At 44.3% G+C, this 16,526-nt stretch overlaps 1 protein-coding gene across 2 annotated transcripts in view; it reads left to right on the plus strand.

Annotated features, from left to right (window-relative positions):
- The window catches only part of LOC121286740 (SH2 domain-containing adapter protein F-like), a 276,315-nt gene that overhangs the window by 214,524 nt on the left and 45,265 nt on the right, over positions 1-16,526 (plus strand). For both annotated transcript variants that reach the window (XM_041203762.1, XM_041203759.1), the window contains exon 6: positions 12,438-12,557. In XM_041203762.1, the coding sequence (XP_041059696.1) occupies positions 12,438-12,557 (120 nt within the window). The remainder of the gene's footprint in view (positions 1-12,437; positions 12,558-16,526) is intronic.

Consider the following 16,526-nt stretch of genomic DNA (forward strand, 5'->3'; position numbering starts at 1 on the left):
ATACTTGTTAGGCTGACTATGGAAAAGGACAAAAAACAATCCAGAGTATGAAAAATTAACTGGGGAAAGCCAACTTCAATGGAGTAAGAACGGATCTGGCCTGAATAAATTGGAGCCAAAGGTTGGCAGGAAAAGCAATAGCTGATCAATGGGCTGCCTTCAAAAAGCACAGTCAAGGTATATTCTCTTGAAAGGGAACGATAGGGCAAATAAATCCAGAGCTCCTTGGATACCAAGGAGATAGAAATTAAGAAAAGCTGTGTTTATGACAGATGTCAGGTAGAAAATACATTTGAAAACCAAACTGAATACAGAAGGTTGAGAGGTGAAGAAGCAAATAAGAGAAATAAAGAGGGAGTGCAAAAAGAGACTGGAAGCTAACATAAAAGGGAATCCCAAAGTCTTCTATAGGCATATAAATAGTAAAAGTGTGGTAATAGGAGGAGTAAGGATGAGTCCCACATGGTATGTTACCTGCCAGGGTGAGGGACACCTCTGACCGGCTTGAAAGGATATTGGAGAGGGAGGGGGAGGATCCAGTTGTTGTGGTCCACGTTGGGACAAATAACGTAGGTAAGACTAGGAAAGAGGACCTGTTTGGGGATTATCAGGAACTAGGAACTAAATTAAAGAACAGGTCCTCAAGGGTTATAATCTCTGGATTACTACCCGAGCCACATGCAAATTGGCATAGGGACACGAGAATAAGGGAAGTAAACACATGGCTATAGTAGTTGTGTGGGAAAGAGGGGTTCCATTTCGTGGGGCACTGGCATCAGTATTGAAACAGGAGGGATCTGTACCATTGGGACGGTCTCCACCTGAACCGATCTGGGACCAATGTTCTAGTGAAAATGGTAAATAGGGTGGTCAACAGGACTTTAAACTAGAAAGTGGGGGGGGAAGGGAAGGGTAAAACTGCAAGAAGTATGACTAATAGGAAACAAAGCAGCAGGTTAGCATGGGGGGTGGGGGGGGATTCAACTTCATAGAAAATTATGAAAAAACTGAAAAGAACGGAGAGCCCGGGAGAGGCTATTAAAGTCTCCAGAACACAAAATAGGACAGAGTGTTTGGAAAGGGTTAGGAATCTAACTTCAAGCACATCAGATAAAGGAATGACAATGAGAAAGGGGACAGGAAATACAGGACTAAAGGTGTTGTATCTGAATGCACGCAGTATATGAAATAAGGTAAATGAGCTTGTGGCGCAGATTGAAATTGGCAGGTATGATGTGGTGGGCATCACGGAGACATGGCTGCAAGGGGATCAGGACTGGGAGCTAAATATCCAAGGATATACATCCTATCGAAAAGATAGGCAGGTTGGCGGGGCAGAGGGGGCGGGGTTGCGTTGTTAGTAAGAAATGAAATGAAATCGATAGCAAGAAATGACGTAGGGTCAGATGATGTAGAATCTGTGTGGGTAGAGTTGAGGAATCACAAAGGTTAAAAAAACCATAATGGGAGTTATGTACAGGCCTCCGAACAGTAGTCAGGATGTGGGGCACAAGATACACCAGGAGATAGAAAAGGTATGTAAGAAAGGCAAGGTTACAGTGATCATGGGGGATTTCAATATGCAGGTAGACTGGGAAAATTAGGTTGGTAGTGGATCCCAAGAAAAGGAATTTGTGGAATGTCTATGAGATGGCTTTTTGGAGCAGCTTGTGGTGAAGCCCGCTAGGGAACAGGCGATTCTAGATTTAGTGATGTGTAATGAGGCAGATTTGATAAGGGAGCTTAAGGTGAAGGAACCCTTAGGAGGAAGTGACAATAATATGATAGAATTTACCCTGCAATTTGAGAGGAAAAAGCTGGAATCAGATGTATCGGTATTATAGTTGAATAAAGACAACTACAGGCACAAGGGAGGAGCTGGCCAGAATTGACTTGGAGATGAGCCTAGCAGGAAAGACAGTGGAACAGCAATGGCAGGAGTTTCTGGGAGTAATTTGGGAGACACAGCAAAAATTCATCCCTAAGAAGAAGAAGCATACTAAAGGGAGGACGAGGCAACCATGGCTGCCAAGGGAAGTCAGGGACAGCATAAAAGCTAAAGAGAAAGCATACAATGCGGCGAAGAGCAGTGGGAAACCAAGGGATTGGGAAGCCTACAAAGACCAACAGAGGACAACTAACAAAGAAATAAGGAGGGAGAAGATTAAATATGAGGGTAAACTAGCCAGTAATATAAAAGAAGATTGCAACAGATTTTTTAGATATATAAAAGTTAAGAGAGAGACAAAAGTGGACATTGGGCCGCTGGAAACTGACGCTGAGAAGTAGTAGTGGGGAACAAAGAAATGGCAGAGGAACTGAATAGGTACTTTGCGTCAGTCTTCACGGTGGAAGACACAAGTAACATCCCCAAAGCTCAAGAGAGTCGGGGGGGCAGAGGTGAGTATGGTGGCCATTATCAAGGAGAAGGTCCTAGGAAAACTGCAAGGTCTAAGGTGGATAAATCACCTGGACCAGATGGATTACACCCCAGAGTTCTGAAGGAGATAGTGGAGGCGTTAGTGGTGATATTTCAGGAATCACTGGAGTCAGGAGGGTCCCAGAGGACTGGAAAATCGCTAATGTATCCCTCTGTTTAAGAAGGGAGTGAGGCAAAAGACAGGAAATTACAGGCCGATTAGCCTGACCTCAGTCGTTCGTAAGATTTTAGAGTCCATTATTAAGAATGAGGTTTCAGAATACTTGGAAGTGCATGGTAAAATAGGGCAATGTCAGCATGGTTTCATCAAGGGGAGGTCATGCCTGACAAATCTGTTAGAATTCTTTGAGGAGGTAATGAGTAGGTTAGACAAAGGAGACCCAATGGATGTTATCTACTTGGACTTCCAGAAGGCCTTTGACAAGGTGCTGCACAGGAGGCTGCTCAGTAAGATAAGAGCCCATGGTGTTAGAGGCAAGGTACTAGCATGGGTAGAAGATTGGCTGTCTGGCAGGAGGTAGAGAGTGGAGATAAGGGGGTCCTTCTCAGGATGGCGGCCGGTGACTAGTGGAGTTCCGCTGGGGTCAGTGTTGGGATCACAACTTTTCACTTTATACATTAATGATCTAGATGAAGGAACTGAGGGCATTCTGGCTAAGTTCGCAGATGATACAAAGATAGGTGGAGGGACAGGTATTATTGAGGAGGCAGGGAGGCTGCAGAAGGATTTGGACAGATTAGGAGAATAGGCAAAGAAGTGGCTGATGGAATACAACATGGGCAAGTGTGAGGTCATGCACTTTGGTAGGAAGAATAGAATCATAGACTATTTTCTAAATGGGGAGAGAATTCAGAAATCTGGAGTGCAAAGGGACTTGGGAGACCTAGTCCAGGATTCTCTTAAGGTTAACTTGCAGGTTGAGTCGGTAGTTAGGAAGGCAAATGCAACGTTGGCATTTATTTCAAGAGGACTAGAATATAAAAGCAGGGATGTGCTGCTGAGGCTTTACAAGGCTCTGGTCAGATCACATTTAGAATATTGTGAGCAATTTTGGGCCCCATATCTCAGGAAGGATGTGCTGGCCCTGGAGAGGGTCCAGAGGAGGTTCACGAGAACAATCCCAGGAATGAAAAGCTTAACATATGAGGAACGTTTGAGGACTCTGGGTCTATACTCGATGGAGTTTAGAAGGATGAGGGGGGATCTGATTGAAACATACAGAATACTGAAAGGCCTGGATAGAGTGGACGTGGGGAAGATGTTTCCATTAGTAGGAGAGACTAGGACCTGAGGGCACAGCCTCAGAGTAAAGGGAAGATCTTTTAGAACAGAGATGAGGAGAAACTTCTTTAGCCAGAGAGTGGTGAATCTATGGAATTCATTGTCACAGAAGGCTGTGGAGGCCAGGTCATTGAGTGTATTGAAGACCGAGATAGATAGGTTCTTGATTGGTAAGGGGATCAAAGGTTATGGGGAGAAGGCGGGAGAATGGGGTTGAGAAACTTATCAGCCATGATTGAATGGCGGAGCAGATTCAATGGGCGGAATGGCCTAATTTCTGCTCTTATGTCTTATGGTCTTATGGACTAGGGACCAAAAAAGGGGTTTTACACATAGAGGTAGAGGGCATAGCTGAGGTGGGTTTAAAATGAGATGGGTTTAAAATTGAAAAAGAGGAGGTATTGGATAGGTCATCTGCACTTAAATTTGATAAGGCACCAGAACCGGATGAGATACAGATACTGAGGGAAGTGAGAGTGGAAAATGCAGAGGCACTACCACAATTTTTCAATCTTCCTTAGACCTAGAGATGGTCCCAGAGGACTGGAGAATTGCTAGCATTACACTCTTGTCCAAAAAAGGGTGTAAAGATAAGCCCAACAAATACAAGCCAGTAAGTTTAACTTCGGTGGTAGGGAACCTTCTAGAAACAATAATTCATGGCAAGATTAATGTCACATGGACAAATGTGGGTTAATTAAGGAAAGTCAGCATGGATTTCTTAAGGGAACATCATGTTTAACTAACCTGAAGAGGTAACAGAGAGGGTTGATGAGGGCAACGCTGTTGATGTGGTGTACATGGACTACCAAAAGATGTTTGGTACAGCGCCACACAGCAGACTTGTAAGCAAAGTTATAGCTCATGGAATGAAAGGGGCAGTGGCAACTTCGATACAGAATTACTGAGTGCCAGGGAACAGAGAGTAGTGGTTAATGGATGTTTTTCAGGAAGGTTTCAAGGAAAGTTTGTAGTGGAATTCCCCAGGGTCAGTGTTGGGACCTTGGTTTTCATGATACATATTAATGACCTAAATGTTGGTGTACAGGGCACAATTTCAAAGTTTGCAGATAGTACAAAACTTGGAAGCATTATGAACTGTGAAGAGGATAATGTAGAACTTCAAAAGGGCACAGACAAATCGCTGGAATGGGCTGACAAGTAGCAGGTGAAGTTCAATGCAGAGAAATGTGAAGTGATTCAATTTGGCAGGAAGAACATGGAGAGACAATATAAAATAAAGGGTACAATTCTAAAGGGGATGGAGGAGCAGAGAGACCTGGATGTATATGTGCAAACATCATTGAAGGTGGTAGGGCAGTTTAAGAGAGCAGTGAATAAAGTGTCCTCTGCTCCTCCAACCCCCCCCACCCCTTAGAATTGTACCCTTTATTTTGTCTCTCCATGTTCTTCCAAATGATCGTTTGCTAAAAGATCAGAAGCCATGGGGTAACTGCAGTTGATCCTTTTTATTGACCTGATAACAACAAATTAATGATGGATTCCTATTACGCAGGAGCATAGGCAACTCACACAATAAGTTTAAAAACCACCAGAACACAAACATTTTAGCTCTTGTCCATGTGTTTACTGTCCTACATGTAAGGACACAAAGTGGCCACCAAGAGCCTGAGTACCAACTGGACTTTGCAGACAAAATGGCGTGATCAGAATTTAAAATCAAGGTCATGACCTTCAAGCAGTAATCACCCAATCGCTGGCTCTTCATCCTCAGAAGATGTTGGCTAATTAATTTGGTTCTCTGCATTGTGCTGAAGACCCAGAAGTACAGACAGGTTCATTAATCACTGTTAGCTGCTTTTGACTGATTTGCTAATTAAAGAGAACTTGCCTTTGGAATATATTTAGAACCTGCTAACAGATGTGTTAGATTCCATCTTTTGGAAGCAGTGTTACTACACTGACTTGTAAATAGTTTGCACTTTTAAGGCAAAATAATGGTTTAAATTGGCACAGAAACCTAGCTATCATTTGATCTTTGCTGATCTACATTAGGTCCATGTTCACAAGTGCAGTGGTTAAAAAGTCTTCCTCCAGGACCTCATCCTGATTTATGTCTACAAACAGCTCTATAGCCCTGCCCCACATTTTCACTCTGATAAATGACGCACTCTCCCTCACACTGCACTACCATCAAAGCATAGCCTTCAAACACCTTACCCCCTTTCATGTTTTAGGTTATCAGGTTCGCTTTGTCTGGCGAACGCTAGCTGCGCCCTTGATATTAACACATTAGTTGGCATTTGAAATAATACAGGCAGAAAGACCATTAACTGAACAAACACTGGTGCTTTATTGGAACTGAGGACAGAGCACTAGCACCATATATGCTTCTTCAATCACCTCCAGCTCTAGACTTACAGTTACCCAAGAGACCCCTGTTGTGTAGCGATTGGTCAATACAGTCAAATGGTCAACTAACTACATTCTCTTAAAGGTATATAGCACTGCACTTTATCACATCCCTCCCCCTTTACTTGAAAGTACAATTGACAAGCATCACAACATCCCAATTATTTACATGAATAACAATTTACAAGTCAAGTCTCTCAGGAGGCTTCCTCAGACATGTCAAGCGTCGTAGCTCAACGGCCTCGGCTGGTTTTTCCAAGACCCCCTTCTCAGGGGTCATTGTCCACCAGGCTCTTAAGTGGAAATTGACAAATTTGTGTCTTTGACCCTCCCAGGTCCAACAGGCCTCACCGGTACTTCCAAATGATGTGATATTTCTTCCACGTGCAGTGCAGACTCAAACCCAAATGATGACGGCATTCCTTCTTGTGGGACTGTCTCTCTTCTCCGGAGATGATCCACATGTCATCTAATTATTCAGCTGTTTACCGATACGTTATAGGAGAGAGATCCTGTCACGTCACTCACTTCGCCGAATAGCCAATTGGACCCATCTCCAAAATTCTTCACGAGAACTGTGTCTCCCATCATGAAATTTCTTTCATAGTTACGGCCATCATGTCTAGCTTTCTGGGCCCCTTGGCTTCTCTCCACCTCCTCCCCGAAATTTCGCCTGATAAGAGTTAGACGGGTGAGGAAACATCTCTTCATTAGTAATTCGGGGGGGCAATACTGGTGGTCATGTGTGGCGTCGTCCGGTATGCGAGCAGGAACCATGACAATCTGGTACTGATAGAATCCCTGTCCAGCTGTTTCATCCCGGACTTAAAGGTTCGAACCGCCCACCCGGCCAAACCATTAGAGGTCTGGTGGTAAGGCGAGGTCTTGACACGAGTTATTCCATTGAGGGTTGTAAACCTGTAGAACTCCTCGCTGGTAAATGCATTGTCTGACAAAAGCACCTCTGGTAACCCATGCACAGCAAAACTCTATCGCAAACGGTCTATGGTGGCAGCAGATGTGGGTGACCGGACTTCACAGACATCCATCCACTTGGAATGGACGTCTGTTAGTAAAACGAACATCGTGCCCAAGAAGGGCCCCACGTAGTTGATGTGGAGGTGCATCCATGGCCACCCCGGCCATTTCCAGTGATGCAATGGAGCTAAGGGGGGTAACTTTTGTAGCTGCTGGCATTGAAGACAACTTTTGACTAGGGTTTCGATGACTGCGTCCATCCTTGGCCACCACAAGTAGCTGCACAAGAGTGTCTTCACCCTACTAATGCCAGGGTGAGCACTATGTAATCCGGCCAGTAATGGCCTTCACCCTTTCAGGGGCAAAATAACCCTTGCTCTCCAGAGCAATATGCCGTCCTGGCAGGTGAGCTCCTATCTGTGATTGAAATAGAGCTTCATCTCATCAGACTTTGGCTCGCCTGACCATCCATTCAAGACTCGCTCCTGGACGTGAGTTAAAAGTGGATCTTGGCTTGTCCACTCATGAATTTGTTTGGCCTGGACAGGGGAGGAATCCAAAAATTTTAGTACTAAGACAAGTTCCTGTGGAATTGGAACCTTCATGTTGTTACCGGGCAGAGGGAGGCTGCCCAGCGTGTCAGCATGAGCCATCTGGCTTCCTGATTGGTAAATAAAAGTCTATTTGTGAGCAGCCAAAATCAGTGCCCATCTCTGAATGTGGGCAGATGTGATGAGAGGTATACCCTTATCCTTTCCGAAAAATCCCAGCAGAGGCTTGTGGTCGGATATAGTGTGAAAATGGCAATATTGATGGAATTTCTGAACACCAAGTAAAACAGACAAACCCTCCTTCTCAATCTGAGAATATCATTGCTCTGCAGCGCTGAGCGTGCGAGATGTATGACCAATGGGTCGCTTGGAATGATCCGCCATCCAATGTGAAAGTACAGCCCCTACTCCATAAGGGGATACATCGCCAGTTAAAATCGATTCTTTCTTTGGGTTAAAGTGGACCAATAGGGCCGATGATCTTAACAATTTTTTTACTTCAGAAATGCATCCTGGTGCAGAGCTTGCTAAATCCATTTATGGTTTTCTGTAAGCAATGCGTATAACAGAGCCAGTATGGTTGATAGATTTGAGAGAAATAGACCATAGTTGTTTATCATGCCCAAGAAGGCCTTTAGTTCTGTAATGTTTCTCAGTGCAGATACCGCGCAAATAGTCTTGACCTTTTCGTCCACAGGATATGTCGACCTTATGGCCCAAGTAAACTACCCTCTTTGGCTCAGAAAAGACATTTTCTTCGCTTTGAGTGCACCCCCGCTTGTGAGAAGCATTTCAGCACCTCCTCCAAATTAGCTAAGTGTTCTTCATCAGTTCATCCAGTGACTAAGGCATTATCCAGATAAACAACGGTATGGGGTAGTCCCTGAAGCAGATTTTCCATGGTACGCTGGAAAACAGCACATGCCGATGAGACCCCAAAGGGTAGTCGAGTATACTGATTTAATTCTAGATATGTATTAATGGTCACAAATTCCTTACAGCCTTCTTCCAACTCTACCTGCTGGTAGGTGTGGCTCATGTCGAGTTTTGATGCCCCTTGCCAATTTCAAATATAATTCCTCAATCTTCGGTATCAGGTATCTATCAAGTTTGGTCACTCTGTTTACAGTTCACTTATAGTCATTGCATAAGCAAGCATTTTGATCTGGCTTCAGTACAGGTACTATGGGTGCCACCCACTTGGAAAATTGCACCGGTTTTAAAATACCCATCTTTTTAGCCTGTTTTTCTCGGCCTCAACCTTGTCCCATAGAGTATAAGGGACTGGTTGGCTCTGATAAATCTGGGGATTACGTTAGGGTCTAAGTGGATTTTGGCTTGTAACCCACAAATCCTTCCTAGCTCGTCACTGAAAATGGAAGTGTACTTTTGTAACAGTTCCTGTAAGTTTCTCATTCTGATTTGAAAAATCTCGGCCCATTGCAATTTAATCTTTTTGAGCCAGTTGTGACCAAAAAACTGGGGCCCACCCCAGCTACTATTATAAGGGGTAAATTTGCAGACTGATCCCCGTACTACACCAAGACTTGACATATCCCTTTCACTCGTATTTCTTCAACAGTATATGTTCTAATGTTGAATTACCTGGAAAAACTCAGCAGGTCTGGCAGCATCGGCGGAGAAGAAAAGAGTTGACGTTTCGAGTCCTCATGACCCTTCGACAGAACTTGAGACTCAAGTTCTGTCGAAGGGTCATGAGGACTCGAAACGTCAACTCTTTTCTTCTCCGCCAATGCTGCCAGACCTGCTGAGTTTTTCCAGGTAATTCTGTTTTTGTTTTGGATTTCCAGCATCCGCAGTTTTTTTGTTTTTATGTTCTAATGTTATATGTTTTAATTTAGTGTTTGATTGTTCCAAACTTAAAGGATGGACTCCTTTATTCAAGTATCAGAATGTATGTTCTCCAATGACAGACATTGATGCCCCGGTATCAACCTCCATCTAGATGGATTGTTCATTGACTCTAATGACTACCTGGATTGGCTCAGTTTTACCCACTTTCAGGTTGTATAATGAATATATGTCAGAGTCTGCTTCCTCTGGTTCCTCAATGAGGCAGATTTCATGATTTCTACCTTTGTTTTTAAAATGCTGTCTCAGCCTATCTTGACAGTGCCGGATTATGTGACCATTGCGTTGGCAAAAAAAACATTCGATATTTCTGAACTGTCGATCACCTGGTTGCATTTCTCTCATTAATGTTGTAGGTTTTCACTGTAGTTCTGTTGTTCTTCAATGGTCTGTACATAGTGGGTATTTTCCACCTTTCTGCGGAGTCTGATGTTTTTGTGCCTTTTGTCTCTGTCCCTTCCCGCCCTAGAAGATGGACGGTGCCAGTTTGTGTATCTTTTATTGCCTCTGAGTCTCTAACAGCTCTCTCCATGGCTGTTACCAATTCTAATGCCTTACTGAAGTCTAGATTAGTTTCAGATAGCAATCGCTTTGGAATAGCATCGTCCCTGATTCCGCATATCAATCGGTCTCTCAACATGTCATTTATTGAAGTTCTGAACTCTCAATATTCTGTTAATTCCTTTAAAGCAGCTACATAGCCAGCGATTTTCTCTCCTGGAAGCCTATTCCTCGAATTGAATTTAAAACGCTGCATAGTGACTGAGGGCTTTGGCTTCAGGTGGTTTTTTACAATGTTTACTAACTCGTCGAAAGTCTTCGTATCGAGGGTATTTGGTGACATGAAGCTGTGGATCGGCCCATATGCTTTGCTCCCACGTGTGGACAAAAGAATCACCCTCTTCTTGTCCTCCCCTGCGATGTCGTTAGCAGTAAAGAAGAACGCTAGGTGTTTGACGTAATGAGTCCAGTCATCGGAAAAGGGGTTGAATGGTTCAAGATGCCCAAACCCGGCATATTCGATGACTAAGGAAACTGCGCTTTCCAACAGTTTTCAAGGTAGTGGCAAAGTAACGTAGCTGATTTATTGTGGCTTTCTTGATTACCGTCAATTGATCCGGTTTATCCTCATTGCCAATTGTACGTTTTTGGTTATCAGGTTCGCTTTGTCTGGCGAACACTAGCTGCGCCCTCGATATTAACACATTAGTTGGTGCTTGAAACAATATAGGCAGAGGGACTGATTAACTGAACAAACACTGGTGGTTTATTGGAACTAAGAACAGGACACCAACACCATGTGTGCTTCTTCAATCACCTCCAGCTCTAGATTTACAGTTACCCAAGAAGCCCCTACGGTGTAGCAATTGGTCAATACAGTCACATGGTCAACTAACTACATTCCATTAAATAGCACTCCACTTTACCACACGCCTACACCCTGGAGTCCACTCCCTAAAGTTCCTCACACCCCCTAAACCCTTCCACTTTACAACATCCCTCCCACTTACAAAGTCTCCTTAAAACTTACTTCTCTGCCATGCCTTTGGCCACTTCCTCTAATCTGACTCTTACTTTTGCTCCATAGGTCATGACCCCTAAATGCTGGAGCACCCTGGGAAACTTTTCCCTATTAAACCAAGCTGTTATTGGAAGTACAGAACCTGAGAGTAAACAGTAATTATCATTCTGCCTGGTGGTTTTGGAGTGGGGGCAACGATTGGGCTATCTTTAGAGTGTGGCCTACACTCAGGGGTGGCCTATATCCACCTAAATACAGTATCCTAAATGTATCATTTGTAGCAAGCGACTTGTTTTATTTAATATATATATTGTCCCAGGGCCATGGCCTGTGCTGAAGTGGAGATTCACTGGCCCAGATGGCTATTCCCCATTCATGTCTCAACACAGTTGGGGTCAACAAATCATTTAATCATGGTGTTTATCACAGCTAAGGCTAACTTTTCTCACCACAAGTGCACATACACATGCTTTTTTTAACCGAGTCACAAGGCAGCTAACAAGCCACAGGAAACCTGGTCTATGATATTTCCTATACCAGGAATGTTGATACCAGTTGTAGCACTTGATCTGCTGTCCAGAGATCAGCACAAGTCAGGACAGGATGCTGCCACCATCTCAGTGCAGAACAGACACACAGTGTATCAGCTCACTGGACCATTTGGATGTAACTGGATCAGCCCAGTCACATTTGCCTCTGCAGAACAGGATGATAACACCTACTGCCTACTGTCCAGGCCCACATATAAAGGTCAATTTCTTGGGTGAGAGACCAGAGGGCAATTATTGGAATAGTAATTCAATATGAGGTCGCAACTTCCCGGGAGCAGAGAGGAGGGGAAGTAATAGAGTCTGTGGGGTACAGATAGCATGGTCTCATTAGATAGGAAGAAGAACGTGCATTTATATAGTGCCTTTCACAATCTCTGTGTGTCACAAACCACTTCACAACTAGTGTAATCACTGTTGTAATGTAGGGAAATCAACAGCTACTTTGCACACGGCAAGGTCCCACAAATGGCAATGAAATAAATGACCGACTAATCTGTTTTGAATGATGTTGTTTGAGGGATGAATCTTGGCCAGGAAAGCTGAAGAATTCCCATGGGATCATTTACATTGACCTGAAAAGGCAGATGAATGATGGCCTTGTTTGTGCAGTTTTTGACATTCTGCCTGCAAAAGAAAGAAGGGAAATGATATTCAATGTATTAAGCTCACTCCCTTGTCTTTATTATGCTGTTGCTTGCTCTTTTGCATTCATCATCTCTCTCACACATACCCCATCATGCTTTTGCTACTACTCTCATACTTCCTTGCTCTTTCTTGCATTGTATCTCACCCAATCGTGCTTTAGCTCTTTCTTTCTCACACACTTTCTTTTGCTATCTCAATCTCATTTTTCCTCTCTCTCTGTCAGGTGGTACCATGGTGCTATCAGCCGAGCAGATGCTGAGAATTTCTTAATGTTGTGCAAGGAGTGCAGTTACCTGGTAAGGAACAGTGAGACCAGCCGGAATGACTACTCCCTGTCACTGAGGTAAGCCCTGATGTACTGCCTTTGGGAGAAAAACTTTACAAAATGCATCTGCTTAAAGCAACAGCTTTTTCTGGTTGAAGAAGAAATCAGAGTAATTAATCCATGGCCTGGGACGTCCCAGGATTGAGTTTATATAGGTTTATTTAAGATATACAGCAGAGACAGACTATTCGACCCAACCAATCCGTTCCAGTGTTTGTGCTCCACTTGAGCCTCCTTCCATCTCCTTTATCTAACTTCACCATTGTAACCGTCTATTCCCTTCTTCCTCATATATTTGCCCAGCTGCCCCTTAAGTGCCGTTCAACCACACCTTGTGGTAACAAGTTCCACATTCTTACCACTCTTTGGGTAAAGCAGTTCCTTCTGAATTCCCTACTGGGTTTTTTGGAGTCTGTTATATTGATGGCCACTAGTTATGCTCTTCCCCACGGAGGAAACATTCTCTCTGTATCAATTCTATGGAAAACTTCATATTATGTTAACTACCTCTATTAGGTCACCTGACAGCTTTTTTTCAAGAGAAAAGAGACCCAGCCTGTTCATCCTTTCCTGATAGGTACACCCATAAATTTCTGGTATCATTGGCCGGGATTGACTTTTTGCTGGTTCGTCAAATTTACCGTCCCACCTGCGACAATCTCCTCTGCACCCTCTCTGGTGCCTCTATCTTTTTCATAATATGGTGACTAAAGCTGCATGCAGTACTCTAAATGTAGTCTAACCAAGGTTCAATACAGGTTTGGCTTAACTTTCCAACTTTTCAATTCTCTCTGGATATAAAGCCTGGTTCTTGGGGTTTTCTTTTTATTTCTGGCCTTGCTAACCCATGATGCAACATTTAGTTCTCCGCTGCTCCTTGTCCTTTTCTTCTTTCCTGTTCTCTTGTTTTCCAGCCCCGCCATCTCCTTTCCCCTCCTCTCCTCCAGTCGCCTCTTCTCCTCTTCCCCTCATTGCCCTTCTCTCATCCCCTTCTCTCCTACTCCCATTCCATCTCACTTCTCCTCTTGGCTCGCTCATTCGCTTCTCCTCTTCCCTCTGATTCCCTCTCCTCATTTCTCTTTACACTCCTCTCACCCTCTTCTCTGCTCATTTCCCACTTCCTCCCTTTCCCCGCCCTCCCTTGAGTGAGCTGGCGCAGTTCTGGAGTTGTTCTTTCTTGTGGTATTTTTTTATTACTTGGTCAGACTTGTGTACACAATTCTTCACCATTTCAACTTGGACAAGCATTTAATTGTGAAGTCAGGTGATGCGGCACCATGTCTGTCTGGCCGAGATTGCACAGCAGCACAAAGACTCTGAATGTCTCTGTGCACACCACTCTAAGTGAAGGCAGAGTTTCTATTTTGGATTCCCTGGGTGACTTCCCCCACCCCCTCCCCTCCCCCCGCTCTTTCTTTTATGTTTCCGCTTCACCAGTTGCAAACCTGTCATTTCCCTGATGAGCTCAGCCCGATATTCTGACACACATGACATCCTGTCTTAGAACCGCGAGGAGCTCTGCCATCCAGGTTGCTGTGGCAACTGTTAACTAAATGGATGCCCTTTCTGACATGTAGTGCATGTTCTCATCTGATAAGGAGATCAACGTGGTTGCTCATAGCAGCGGTGTAATCAGCACGTCTCCGTTCCATTATAAATGGGTTATTGGCAAATTAACAGAGGCCTGTTAGACATTGAATAGGGATAAAATGGCAAACAGAATGGGTAATTACAGTAACTGTCAGCAGCAGCCCCCTTTGTGAGTCTGTGGATTAAATTAGGTACCTGAACTCACTGAAATGTTTTGTATGCAATGGTCCTTTTACACTTGTCTGCCTTATCACACAGTTGCCAACATCTACATAATATATCTCCTTTTTGCTGTACTGCTTTAGCGTAGACTCTTGTTTTGTTCCGTTTCAGTGAGCAGTGTTCCTTAATTGTTGTCAATCAATCGCAATTCTACAAGTTATTAAAGGAGTTTAGCAGTGCTAAGTGGTATATACTTCAATGAAATAAGAATGTAAGTAAGGAAGATGAGCTAAGGGCACAGATAGACACTAAGATAAAAGCAAACTACTGCGGATGCTGGAAATCTGAAACAAAAACAAAAATAGCTGGAAAAACTCAGCAGGTCTGACAGCATCTGTGGAGAGGAAGACAGAATTAATGTTTCGAGTCCGAATTCTGATGAAGAGTCATACGGACTCGAAACGTTAACTCTGTCTTCCTCTCCACAGATGCTGTCAGACCTGCTGAATTTTTCCAGGCTATTTTTGTGTTGGCACAGATGGACAGTTGGATATCATAGTTACTGTTAAAGCATGGCTGAAAGAAAGGCAGGAATGGCAGATCAGCCTTTCTGGTTACAGGGTTTTCAGCCAAGATAGAAAGGGAATTGAAAAAAAAGAGCAGGGGGTGTTGTAATATTTGTCAAAGATATAATTAAAGCTGTGAGGAGGGATGCTATGCGAGAAGGATCACCAAATGAGGCCATATGAACTGAAGAACAAAAATGGACAACCACACTGCCTGGAGTATACTCATAGATCCCCAAATAGTCAGAGGAAGATTGAAGATCAAGTATGCTAGTAAATTTCTGGAAGTGCAAAAACATTAGGGCAGTAATAATAGGAGATTTCAACAACCCTAATATTAACAAGCCTAGAATCAATGTAAAAGATATAGAGGGTGAAAAATTCTTAAAATGTATTCAGGAAACCCTTTTTAGCCAGTAAGTAGCAAGCCCCCCAACTACTGAAGGGGCAGTTCAGGACTTAGTTGGAGGGAATGAAACTGGGCAGTTGGAAGGGATATCAATGTTTGCAGCCGGTGGCAAATGGTACAGAATGAATGGCAGCTCCACACCCATGCTAGGATCTCGATGTTATGAGACCCATGAGTCAGGAACAAACCTGCTGGCTGCAATGCGACCTTCACCAGAGGCAGGAGAACACAAGTAAGCATCTTTGACATCCAGTTGTCTCATAATTAAGGGCATCCCTTTAGTTGGCCATTTGTGCTGACCTTGAACTCCTCCCACCCGAAAAGACTCTTCTCCCACCTCGAGGGATCTCACTGACTGACTAACTGCGTGGTCAAGGTCAGTTTGGAAAAATGGTGTGCGTCACTTTTCAACCTCGTTCCACCACCTCCCCCGACCTGTCACCCACAAACACCCCCCCATCACCTTTGAACTACCCAATTCCACCATTACCCCCCCGTCATCCTTGAACCACCTCCCCTTTACCCTAGACCCTATCATGATTGACCGCTGCATGCCTTTCCTCCCCTCCCGTTACCACCCCATGCCCAGCCTGACCCTGCCCCCTCCCTTTATCTGAGCCACCTGCCTTGCCCACCTCCATGACCCATTCAATGAGACCTTCACCTACCAGACTCTCACCTTGGACCTGCCACCCTAGCTCATCCCACTACCCCCTCTGACTGTGACTGATCCCTCCAACCACCAGTACCATAGGTCCTCCCACCAGGAACTCACCGCTGATGCCACTGACACCACCCTCTCAGGCACCCCTCCTCCACCTTCCCAGACACTCTCCCTACCCTTCCCCCATAAGCCTGACTCCCCTGTCCAGCCTTCACTCCACCATTCCAGTCTTGGCTCAGTGTTTGCTAACAGCACACGAGTGAGGTTATGCAAGGCCCCCAAGAAGGAGAAAACAACATCTATGGATCTCAGAGCTGTGGATGAAGCGAATCTTGCCAGGTTCGCACCACAGTCGTAAAACTGAACGTTCCAAATTCTCACTGGTGGGGAACTTAATTTGGGGGGCAAACTTAATTCCAGTGAGCTGGCCTTTTTTGAGCATGCCTGAGGTTCTAATACATGCAAAAGAGCTCCCTGAAATTGTTTGTCAGGAGGCTCAATCTGCCTTTAACCCACCTTGAAAGTTGGGAGAACAAAATTCCAACAGTTTATCCCACTGTCGGGAAACAGGTTTTTTGCCTCCTGTCAAATTAAGT

The sequence above is a fragment of the Carcharodon carcharias genome, chromosome 14, assembly GCF_017639515.1.
Source record: "Carcharodon carcharias isolate sCarCar2 chromosome 14, sCarCar2.pri, whole genome shotgun sequence".
Taxonomy (NCBI): Eukaryota; Metazoa; Chordata; class Chondrichthyes; order Lamniformes; family Lamnidae; genus Carcharodon; species Carcharodon carcharias.